At 32.6% G+C, this 12,543-nt stretch overlaps 1 protein-coding gene across 1 annotated transcript; it reads right to left on the bottom strand.

Annotated features, from left to right (window-relative positions):
• Positions 1-242: 242 nt before the first annotated feature.
• On the bottom strand, positions 243-11,115 carry LOC146537999 (uncharacterized). Its single transcript, XM_085187165.1, has 7 exons — positions 10,990-11,115; positions 9,810-10,030; positions 5,868-6,064; positions 3,310-3,558; positions 1,901-2,084; positions 1,190-1,362; positions 243-409 (listed from the first exon to the last, which is right to left on the bottom strand). Exons 2-7 carry the CDS (start codon positions 10,027-10,029, stop codon positions 251-253), a joined length of 1,182 nt encoding a protein of 393 aa, XP_085043291.1. The 5' UTR covers position 10,030; positions 10,990-11,115; the 3' UTR covers positions 243-250.
• Positions 11,116-12,543: the final 1,428 nt, after the last annotated feature.

A 12,543-nucleotide genomic window follows, 5' to 3' on the forward strand; every position in this document is an offset into this window, starting at 1 on the left:
AACAGCACGATAGGCAAAGGAAATCTGGGAACCTGGGAGTTAAGAGAACAGAGAGTAGTTAAATGATCATGATGCTGTTTTTAAACAGGTTAGAGTAGCCTTTTATATAAAATAAAAATTATAAAGATGATGATTTAACAAATACTGTATATTACATATTTTTTTATTCCCTTATACATTTTTATACATAATATTTTACAGTAAGAAAACTTTTTTTTAGTTTTAAGTAATAAATTAGTATATTAAATAACTATTTATTTAAACCAGCTTTGGTTTTTTCAACGTATTCTTTTGCATCAGGATCTTGCTCAATGAGTTTTTTGGCTTCAGGCGTATCGATGGCAGGGGCTTCCCCGTGGTAGGTGTCTTCGGTGTATACTCGGTGGACTTTTCTCATTGTTCCGTGCCACTAGAAAATCATAATAATATATTTAATGTTTAAGTGTTACTCATTCTCTCAGAAAAATGCGTGACGCAGCGGCACGAGTGTGACTGTAAACGCGACAGTTGTAGATTCGATTCCCACACTACACTGACAGCAAGATATAGCGCGGCGTTCGGTTCTGCCACTTAACGAGCACTGTCTCGAAAACGGGGTTGTGCCTTGTTAACCAAGTGCCCTGGCACTAAATTAATTAAGAAATACTATTATCTTTTACATAGTAAAAGTATATATTACATATTTCTTTAGAATTTTCTTTCGTATTTTTAAGGCATCCTAAAGAACGATATCATATTATTTATTTAGCAATACGATTAAAGCTTATACTGGAAGGTACTGGTAATATAGCGAATATCGTTTCGTTTGAATATTAAAATTGTTGTTATTATACGCCGAGGAACGATTTCTTTGAATATACAATTTTAATATGTAATTTTGATCTATTTCTTTCAAAATATTTATTTAAATAAAATGTTATCGACGTAATAGATTTATTTTAATATTGTATATCACAATATTATAACATTAAATTATACAACACAAGCAAATTTATTGCATTGCGTTGACTTAGAAGCGTGTTTTTTTGTGCTTCAAGGGACCATAGACCCAAATATACGGCAATAATGTTTGATACCGTCACGCTATCTCGAGATAGGTCTCGATAGAAAACAAAATTATCGTAGAAGGATCCTTTGTTACCTTTTAAAGTACGGAACTTTGAAATATATATGTATTTAAAATATTTACCTTATCCCATAAGGACATGTTAAATCCAAAGTTACAATGGAAGAACTCATGATGTTGATCGTGGAACTCTGCTGGGGGCTGCCAGGGCTGCCACCAGTACGACTCGAAGTTGATACCAGAGTGGTCTATTATACCGTGGTAGTAATTGTATAGTGCTACTGCGTAGAATGGTACTGAAAAAGTAAGAAAGTAGATATTTTATTATTTTCGACCTCTTATATTTTTGGAATTATTCTCTAGATTCGGCCATTGAATTTATAATAAATAAATTAAAAGCAAAAAATCTTTTATAGAAAAAGATTTTATTTAAGCGATTTAAAAAGGAGAAAATATTTTTTTTTTCTTTTAAATTTTAACTATCAACACATAACCTCATTATACACAATTTATCTGATCATAAAAGCTTGTGGCGCGAATTACTTTTGTAAATTAATCAGTACTAATTTAATTATGTAAAATATGTAAAAAGTTTAAAATTTTAAAGTTTTCATTTAATTTAATATTGATTAACGCGACAAGCTTACACTACTTTTATCATTTACTCGTATCAATATTTATTACTAAAATCTAAAACCTGATTTATATAAGTCATTTTTTAAGAAATTGTTATTTTATTGTTAACTACAAGTCTGATGAAATATATTGAAGAAACAGAAACCTGTTAAATACGAGATATAGTGAAGCCAAAAATAAATAATAAAAAAAACTCACGCCAGTGGACAGGCACCGTAAATAGCGGCAAACACATGGTCAGCTGGACGTGTATGATCTCCACCGGATGGATGGCGGTGACGGAGAAGGCGGTGGGCTGCTTGTACTTGTGGTGCAGCTTGTGGAAGTGCTTGTAGAGCCAGGGGGTGTGGTAGAGACGGTGAAGGATGTAGGTGGTGTAGTCCTGTTGTATGTTCATATTATATTAGTTAAATAGAAAATGAGGCTTATGAGAACATTTCTTGTTGGTGGTAGAGAAAGAAATATTTTTTTTTATATGTGAATGATGATTTGACGTCTAATCCACAATCCGCCATACTTTATAGATTTTGAAAGTTGAAATTAATATTAAAACAAAATTGTAGGGAACAAAATGTTTATATTGCAATATATGCAATATACATACATACATGCACAATATGTGCAAATTTTAACAACAGTGATAAAATATAAAAAACAATTGATATGCAGTTTCCACTGCTATAATATAAGCTATAATAAAAAGCAATTTAATTCAATACCTTTTTTTCTCTAAATGTTTCCTAATATTCAAAAACACTGTTTCGCACTTTCCTTCTCATTTTTCGAGATATTGTGTGTTTTTTTTATGGAGAAAGGACAAAGCAAACGAGCGTTCGGGTCACCTGATGGTGATCACCGCCGCCGACGACCCCGTGTTGTGTGTGTGAGTGTGTCACAAATGTAAAGGAAAATGCGAAGCGTTGACTGGCACATTTGAACGTTGTATATTTTGTAACAAAGCGGGAAAACAAAAATAATTTAAACAATCATTCCCACGAATGAAAATCAAACTCATAACCGTCACTATGTAAATAACTCTTCCACGCACAATGCACCACGATGGCATCATCACATGTAATTAATATCTGCATACAATATTGCATTGATGCAATATGTATTATTGAACGTGACCTGTTCGAACTGTGTGTTATAATTATAATTAATGAATACTATTAATATGACTGATTTTATTTCATAAACAATTTACGTGCGTTTATAAAATTTTAATGGTCTATTGACTCTATATCATAATCGGCTTAATTATCTAGTGAAAAGACTAATAATTTTGATGTTTTTACTAAAAAAATATTGTTGATATAATAGATATTTTCGATTTAATATGAATTACTCCTTATTTCAGTTTTGATAGATAGAGCTGGGAAAATAACTCTAAATTTGTACATTTTAAAGATTTTAAGGTTTGAGGGGTTGAACTGAATAATTATTCTTCTGAGTAGGATTAAACCATACCGTTATATCGTGCCATCAGCGTCGCACCAAGACTAATCCGATATTGAAAATTATAATATCTTGAAATTCTAATTCGCCAAAATTTTTGCTCACCTAATTTAGTTTCAAATTAATTAACATCAAAAAAAAAAACTTACAGTATATATGAATACCGCAGGGAACTGCAAGAAGAACCACCACCAGCCATACTCGTCAAACTGGTAGTAGACTGTAGATGGGTTTTCATTATATATGTAACATGCCAGAAAAGCGGAGAAAGACCCCACGCATAGTAGAGACAAGGTTCCCACCATAATCTCGTGGCGCTCTAGTTCAGGTGACAGCCACTTGGTAGGCTGTATCTTCCATTCGTGGGCTAAATGCCGTCTCCTTACGTAGAAATACCACTGGAAATAAAATAAGTTTGAGTTAATTTCTGTGTATTTGATAAAGTTCACTTTACGTTTTGAAGTTTGATACAAGGCCGTATAATACTTTTTTGTAAAATATTCTCATAATTTACTTTTAAAATTTATGGATTTCTTTAAATTATTTTATATGTTGACGTTATTTATCCTTAATAAATAGTATATATTTTTTCATAATTGGTGTGCATTTTGGGTAAATATAAATTGTTGTAATTCATCTTATTTCCTTTTTGTTCATTTGTCGAGAACAACTACTTTTCTTTTCCAACTTCACGCTGTACCCCACGTATAACACGGTAGGCAGAGGAAGCCTAGTGTTAAGACACTCTGCTTTCTATCTTCCGCCGAATTCCAGAGGCATTGTGTGTGGTGGGGGGGCAATATTAACGCCGCAATTTGATCCGGTACCGGGAAAAGGAACCTGTCGCGTTTACAGTTACTCGCTCCGCCACGACTGGTCTCTATATCAAATAATTGACGTATTGAGCATAATGTTTGTTTATTTTTTTGTAACCCAATACAATATTCAGCAACCCACTTCTATAAATATATAATAATAAAAACTTTCATTATAATAATAGTAATCAATAGTTCGTTTATTATTAGCACACAAAGTAGAATTTAAGTGCATTCGTACTGTAAACTTAATTTTATGGAGGCAACCTATCGCGAACAATGAACGCAATTTTGCGTAAAGATTAGATAAAACTATCACTATAAATGTTTTCTTTTTAGGTTTATTGAATATTATTGTTATTATTTTTTTCATATTTATTTATTTTAGTAGCGAGATGAAAGATATATTACGAGATTTTAATAGTGAGTAGCGAGATGAAAGATAGTGTTAAATCATTCCGTTCCCTCGCTCCCCTCCAATTATCGAGACATTACTTGTTGAGTAGTGGCAACATAACAAAGAAGAAATTAAAATAATTCATCACCAAGTTGAAATCGAACCCATAACTGTCGCTTTTACAGTCAGACCGCACACGCTTCAGTATCTATCAAAATACGGGAGCGGGTCACAGTAGATAAGGAATAAAACATTGTTGCTAATAAATATCTCAACGCTCAGCAACATAGAGGTATAAAATTAAAGGTTTATCGCGAACGCTATGAATGCGGGCGAATTTAATCTTACTATACAAGAGAGTATGTATCAGTAGACACGAAACGTGCGCTAACTAGGATTTTACGAGTACATAAACTATTATATAAATTTTGCCTTTGGAATATCTTAATTTTCTTTTACTCTACTAATAACTAATATGTCCTAGTACCCACTTACACCACGAATTTATGTAATGAGACGATAATTGATAATTAATTGTAATGAGACGTCGATTTTTTTATAGATAGCGTCCCACAGTCGCCGTCATGTTTTTAACGTAACACATTCTTAGCTTATTTATATAAATCCGTTCAGTGACTTGAATGATAATTATCTTAAATAAATCGATATTAGATTGCGTATTATACATTTATAATACTATAGGTAGGTACACTTATAAAACATATATTAAAGTGGTGGGTTTAGTCTCGTTACAATTATCAATTACCGCCAAGCCAGTTTGCAATATATAATTCCAAATGTAATCATAGATAATAATGAAATAATAAAATGTATCACTTAATAAAAAGAAACAGATTAAAAGCCATCGTGGCGTAATGGCATAGCGCTACGTTGAACGGCGTTGCGCGACGGCGTTGAGTGTTGTCAGTCAACACGCAATATTTCGATAATTGTACGAATGTGTAAAAAGGAATGTCTAGACACTAGGGCCCACTAGCACTACTTATAAAGTGGTCTCCAGTCTGAGATCGATTTTTCATTCACAAATTACATATCTATGAATAAAAACAAGATCTATCTCAAACAAATAAAAACTAAACATAGTGTGGTAAAACTTTCTTGTTTTTGTATCCTTTCATATTAAAATAATAAAAAACGGATTACTTCAAGTTAAATTTTAAACTACTAGTCACTTCCATATCAACTACCCTACAATCGCATCGAAACGACAAACAGCGATGAATGTTCGAAATGGTGAATGTCAAGTGTACACGCTTATCCCGGTCCCGGATTGTCGAATTATATTGTAACAGTAACTTGTATATTTAGTTCATATAATGTTATTATTTAGTGCAATAGTAAAATTATTCTTTCTTAAAAATTGTTTCTATAAAGGCCATAAATCGAATAGTGTCTCGACCTTTGTAAGACAGAAAGATATCATAATTAATATAATTTATCAAAAGATAACCAATTAATGTCATATTGTACTCACATGTAAGAATCCACCTATTACAAAATACGTGCCGAAGGACACGCAGTGCGCTGATATGAATATAACAGCAAAATTCTCCATTTTTAAATTTTCTGACGTAAAAAGTTGATAGATATCTTCAGTCGTCATGTTTCTGTCGCTCTGCGTGTGTCCGAACACTTGTTTGAGCGCCGTCACTAGTATGACCACCCATTCTCCTGTTAAATTTTATATTTTTAAAATTTTGATTAGGTAGGTTATATTGAGGTCATCGAGGCGCAGAGGGTCAGTGTCTGTTGTAGGTTCGATTCCCACTCGGAGGAATGAAGCATTTTTATTTCTTTGCTCTGGTAAAAGAATAAATCGAGGCTTTGTATTTGAACGAAAAGAAGGCAACCAAAAAAAAGCGGCGTTGAATTCCGCCATTCAATACGCAATTATTCAAGAATTCGGTGGAAATTGGGGGACGGGAGTGTCTTAGTGGGGATGGAATATATTAACACTAGGTTCCCAGGTTCCCTCTGACTGCTCTGCTACGTGCAAGATATATCGTAAAGCTAAAGAAACTAACATTAACAATTAAATATATAGATATTTTTAAGCGCTGAAAAATTGAGTGAAGTCTGGGTCACTGGGTTGGAGTAATTGGTCACTAGGTACTCTGGTACGTAATGACCAATTACTCCGATCCATACACTTTTAGACATTGCATTTTAGGTGACGTAACAAAACACTGCGGTTTATCATTCTACACTACAAAATAATTTAAGCATAATAATTAGGGAAGATTGAACCTACAACCACACATGCAGAGGTTGAAGACCGTTCGTTTGGACAAGGTCGAGTGCCTCAATGTCAATTAAAAGGTATTTCCGTCATCACCTTTGTACGATTACAGATTAATAATATTATCTTTCAGATGATAATATTCTATTATATATTCCACTGTAAGTAGCATTTATTTTTTTATCGGATTAAATAGAAAATATATATTTTTTAAATTATATATTACATAGAAGTGACATAAAAAAATCCTTTTTAACGTGTCATATTTATTTAAAGTATAATTATATTTTTACAATATATTTTTACTAAAAAGAAAATAAACAAACCCTATAGTTTATTAGGATTAACAGTCGGGACCTCTTCAAATTGTATGGGGTCTGGTAAAGATTTTATTGATTGAAGACTTCTGCCTTATATACAGGGTGTCCCAGGAGTCAACGATAAAACGAAACCAGGTGATAGACCAAGTCATGACAGTTATGAGAAAAATATAAAAAAAAATCTTTGTCATGTATTTTACATATTATATTGATTTTAAAAAATATCGGAAAAACCGACACCCTGTGATGATTTTTCAAGTCCTAAGACTACAAATATTACTCTTTCTTCATTTTTTTTCTGTAATGTAATCGTGAGTAACCCTTCTGTGAATTACAGTTTAAGATTTAAACATACCTGCATCAGTTTTCAATAAAATGCCGTGTTTTGCCAAACATTAAATTCAAAATATTTACTACACCCAACTTTAACCGACTGTACTATAAAAATATGTACTACACTGTTTTTGCAAGTAACTTTAAAAGTTGGCGCATTTAATCTGGATTCCGAAATGGTACGACACTTTCTGGATTACTTCTTTGTCGAAGAGAGAAAAATCGGAATACACGATAATCGGGATGACGTTCAGCTTTTTGGTATCTTTTCCGTTACATTCTAGCTGCAGCATTTGCGCTACATAACTAACTAACTAACATAGGTCACTGGTGTGGTCTGTGATTGCAGGATACCGTCCAAACTCTTATCCATCTTAGATCGTGATCGATGCCTCCAGATTCGTGCATGACGGATCTAAGGTCCTGAACTTTTCCAACTTAGGGGATGACCAGTGACCTCCCGCCACTTAGCACAGGCAACGCTTATCCGACTTAGGGGCTGGCCCAGGACTTATAAGGACAGTGCTCGAGTCCGGGGTCTCGCACGCCATATACTCGGCCTTTGACAAATTGCCAATATGCATTTCATTCATGGAGAATGGTTATGTAGCGCAAATGCTGCAGCTAGAATGTATCGGAAAAGATACCAAAAAGCTGAACGTCATCCCGATTATCGTGTATTTCGATTTTTCTCTCTTCGACAAAGAAGTAATCCAGGAAGTGTCGTACCATTTCGGAATCCAGATTAAATGCGCCAACTTTTAAAGTTACTTGCAAAAACAGTGTAGTACATTTTTTTTATAGTACAGTCGGTTAAAGTTGGGTGTAGTAAATATTTTGAATTTAATGTTTGGCAAAAACACCACATTTTATTGAAAACTGATGCAGGTATGTTTAAATCTTAAACTGTAATTCACAGAAGGGTTACTCATGATTACATTACAGAAAAAAAATGAAGAAAGAGTAATATTTGTAGTCTTAGGACTTGAAAAATCATCACAGGGTGACGGTTTTTCCGATATTTTTTAAAATCAATATAATATGTAAAATACATGACAAAGATTTTTTTTTTATATTTTTCTCATAACTGTCATGACTTGGTCTATCACCTGGTTTCGTTTTATAGTTGACTCTTGGGACACCCTGTATATATAATAAAATATATTAATTAAACTCTAATATCTCATGTCATTAATTGTAAATCACGTTTATTTTATTATCATAGAAACATTATTACTTACAATGTATTATAATAAAGATTGATTATGAAAGGAATGTGATAATACTCTTCTGATTAAACTCACGTTGAAGTGTTCTACTACGTGTTGCACTACTTAAGTAAAAAAATAATAAATAAAATAAAAACTATTTATTAATTATTTTAGTCAAGTCAGTTATACATATATTACTTAATTTGACCCTTTATCGTTTCTATCCAATGTTTTTGGATAGAACAATGTAATCGGGCCGCGATTGTCTTCAGAATGCTGTTGTGACTACCCCTCACGCGCTGCAGCATGGACTGCGTGGAATCCGTCAACCTGCGCGTCATCCCTGAGGCGCTGCGGAACCGCGGCAGACTCAACAACATTCTGAAGGCATTATTATATTGCACGCATAGTGCGTTGTAGGCTCGACGCGTATAGTTTACCCACAGCCCACCTGAGTAAAACGATTGACAGGTAATCTTGACAACCGCCTCACCTGCGTGCAACCATATTGCTTCTTACCGCCAGCACCCTACGCTCTCTCTCAATGTCTTCGTCATCGCTCAAGCTTTCATTAATTACTTAAATTTTACAACTGTATTCAATAATGACCCATTTAATGTAATCGGTGGCACATGACTAGGTTAAGGGTGACCGACTTTAAATATAATAATTTCACTTTTCTTAGCATTATACACCAAACCATTTACCGCCGCATACGACTCACAGATGCTTATGAATTCTCTTAAACCTGTGATTGAGGGGTTCAGCAGCACCATATCATCGGCGTGGCTTAAGTTGTTGAGGCATTGGCCATCTATGTAGCATCCAACATGGACGTTGCTGAGCCGCTCAACGTAAAATGAAGAGGTAGATTTGTTATCTCCACGCGTTAAACCTAGCGGGTAGTCTTCCACCTCGATGATAGTGGATGTCGTGAGAGAAAAAGGTAGTTTTGATGCAATCAATAAAGTTTTATTGTAACTAATATAGTTTTTATAACACTTAATTATAAAATCTAGCAATGTCGAGAAATCACAATTTAGACGTGCACCTCCGTATTTCAACATTCAGTTGAAAGAAGTGGCGCAGGATCATTTCCATCATATAATTTCCTCTGCTCTGGTAAAGAGATAAAATAAGGCGTTCAGTTCCGCCAGTTAATAGGCAATGCCTCCAGAATTGTAAGGAAATGTTTTAATGGAAACGAAGTACCTTAATACTGATTTAAAAACCTAGTTTAGTAAGTTTAATAATTAAGTAGTAAACCTGTTTTAATTTGTTCACTTCTTTACGTAATATCGAAAATAACTCACCTCTCAAAGTGGCACCAAATGTGAATATAGCAAAAGTAGCTATAAAAGTACTTATAAATTCAGGTAATCTCTCAAAGAATTTTTCTAACGGTTCAGAATATCGCTCTATCCATTTTACACCTTCTTGCAACGGATCCCAGTATTTTGGTTCGCTATTTTCTGTTTCTTTTTTGACATCTTCCTCCGCTTGTTCCTTTTGTTTCCGTTTCGTTGTAGCCATTCTGTGAAAGGAGATTGAGATATAAGATGGTTTTGTTAATAAATTTATTCTCCTTTTAACACAAGGTTTCCAAGTTCTCTCTGCCTACCCTGCTGTGAACTGAATTTAGTATGAAATTAAAAAAGTATTTAAAAAACAAAAAAAAACTATATTCCTTTGGACTATGAATTCAAAGCCAAGCCCAAAACCAATTTTCATTTAATTTAATTATTTTCATAATATTTAATTACCAAATAACAATAAACTACTATAAAAATGTTAATAATTAAAGGTAAATATTGTTTTTCAAATTGATATGAATATTTAGTTACATTAAACATTTATGTCTTGTTTGAAAACTAAATATGTTTCTGCACTCTACTCTATAAGTGACCAATATATGTCATAATACTTCATTTATATATCTTTCATTTTTATGTTGCGGTCTAAACGAACATGTAATAATAATGTAATAAATATAATAATACTTTTATATTGTGACGTTATAACGATTGAAGTAATTTAGAGGAAAAACATACAATATTTTCATGTAATGTAAAGAAAATTTTACGTTAGTATTTTAGATACTGTCTATTGTGGGACCGTCGCGTCGTCGCAAACTGTAATTGCAGCGGTTGCGGGTTTGACTACAGGGAATGAATTATTTTATATTTTCATTTTCCCGCCCTAGTAACGAGGCAAAGCAAGGAAGCGTGAAGTTAAAAAAAAAGGCAATAATAATTTACTAATAAATACTAAATTACTTGTACTAGTATATAAAAACCAGAATATGAAAAATCTGGTGTCGACGCAAAGCGTGGCGGTGAGTAGGCGGAAAGTGGGGAAGGGAGTATCTTAACACAAGGTTCCCTTCGCCTACCTTGCTGTGTGCGGGATATAGCGTGAAGCTGATATGTAAAAAATAACATTCTAGATAAAGCTCAATTTTTATTCACAAAAAAATAAACAAAAACGCCTCACCTTAAATCACTGTACAATAAAAATATTCATTGAAAACTAAACTTATAGATACGTCTTTATTGTCAAATAAATAATTGGCAAATGTATGATGGCACTAAGACGATATGCAAAAAAAGTGTAGATAACATACATGCCTACGTAAGTAGAGATTATTTTATAGTAATTAATTATATTGTATTTTATCTGAATTATGATGCTTCATTTGAGTTCGTTTTTGAATTCTCATTTCCTTATAAAATATAATCTAGAAATATTTTGAAAATAAAAAAAATAACGTGTGCGCCTCAGGACACCCGACAGAAGTGATAACTTAATGTAATTTTTTTGTAATATAATTGTGCCATTTTTTTCTCAGCTTATCCTGTATTCTGCATGTAGCAGGGCAGACAGGGGAGGCCTAGTATCAAAAGGTTCTCTTTGCTTATTCGGCTATACGCAGAAAATGTGTAAAACTCTACGTTTTATTCTTTGCACAAAATAAGACTTATGAAAATATTTCGTAATATTGATAATATATGTACTTATAGCTACATACTATATTGAGTTAGCAAATTAATCATCCATTATACTTATACAGTTGTAGGAACATCCATTCGGGGGTATGAATTTATATCATTTCCTCGCCGTATGAACAAGACAAAGCGCGGCATCCTGAAGATAGGGCAGTCGTCACAATAATTTTCTGAATATATTTTTAAATACAATTTATTAAATATTATTTGGACGAATAGTGTCATTTGTAATATATAAATTATTCTTAATTATGGGTTCAAAACCAGTTTTCGGGTGTTTTTTTTCGTACTTCAACTTCACGTATACCAAAGTAGGCAAAAATAATCTATTATCAAGATACTCTATCCTCAACTTTCCCAGATTGTTTTAGTACAAAACAGATGGCGTTGATCAATATATGAAATTAAAGTGATGTCATAAATAAATTTTGTTTTATTTTGTTACAAAGCAATTTCAACATATCAAACAGAAAAAACAAATGATAAATATGTTTGTTAAACTTTACAAAATTCAAATAAATCACACACACTATTTAAAAACTTAGTAAATTAAACTTTTTTATTCTAAATATAAAAAATATAATAAAGATTAATTGCTACACCAATTATTAATCGTAATAATTATTATCACAGTAATCAATATTAAATTAAATTGAATTTCGTTGTTCAGCTTCTTTAGCGCCATTAGGTTCAATATCTACCCGAGAAGAAAATGTGAAAAACATTTTTTGAAATTACCATTTATATAATGATGCCATCTATCTATGGACATTGAAAAAAAAAACTAAGTGGACTAAATAACGTTATATCCTTTTATCATTTCATACTAGATGGCGCGAATAATATGACTCTTAAACTTTAGTAATACTAAAATGTAATATTTTTTGGATAAATGAATAGTATAGACGTCGACTCTTAAAATAATTTCACTTGAAATTTTAATTACAGACGTATTATTTATTATAACTAATAAAGTTTTTACACCGCCATCTAGCATCACCAGTAGTGTTGGTCTTGTGACGGTTAGTTAAAACTAAACAGG

Source organism: Heliconius melpomene, chromosome 6, assembly GCF_056956725.1.
Source record: "Heliconius melpomene rosina isolate 202511_hmr_F chromosome 6, ASM5695672v1, whole genome shotgun sequence".
Classification (NCBI taxonomy): Eukaryota; Metazoa; Arthropoda; class Insecta; order Lepidoptera; family Nymphalidae; genus Heliconius; species Heliconius melpomene.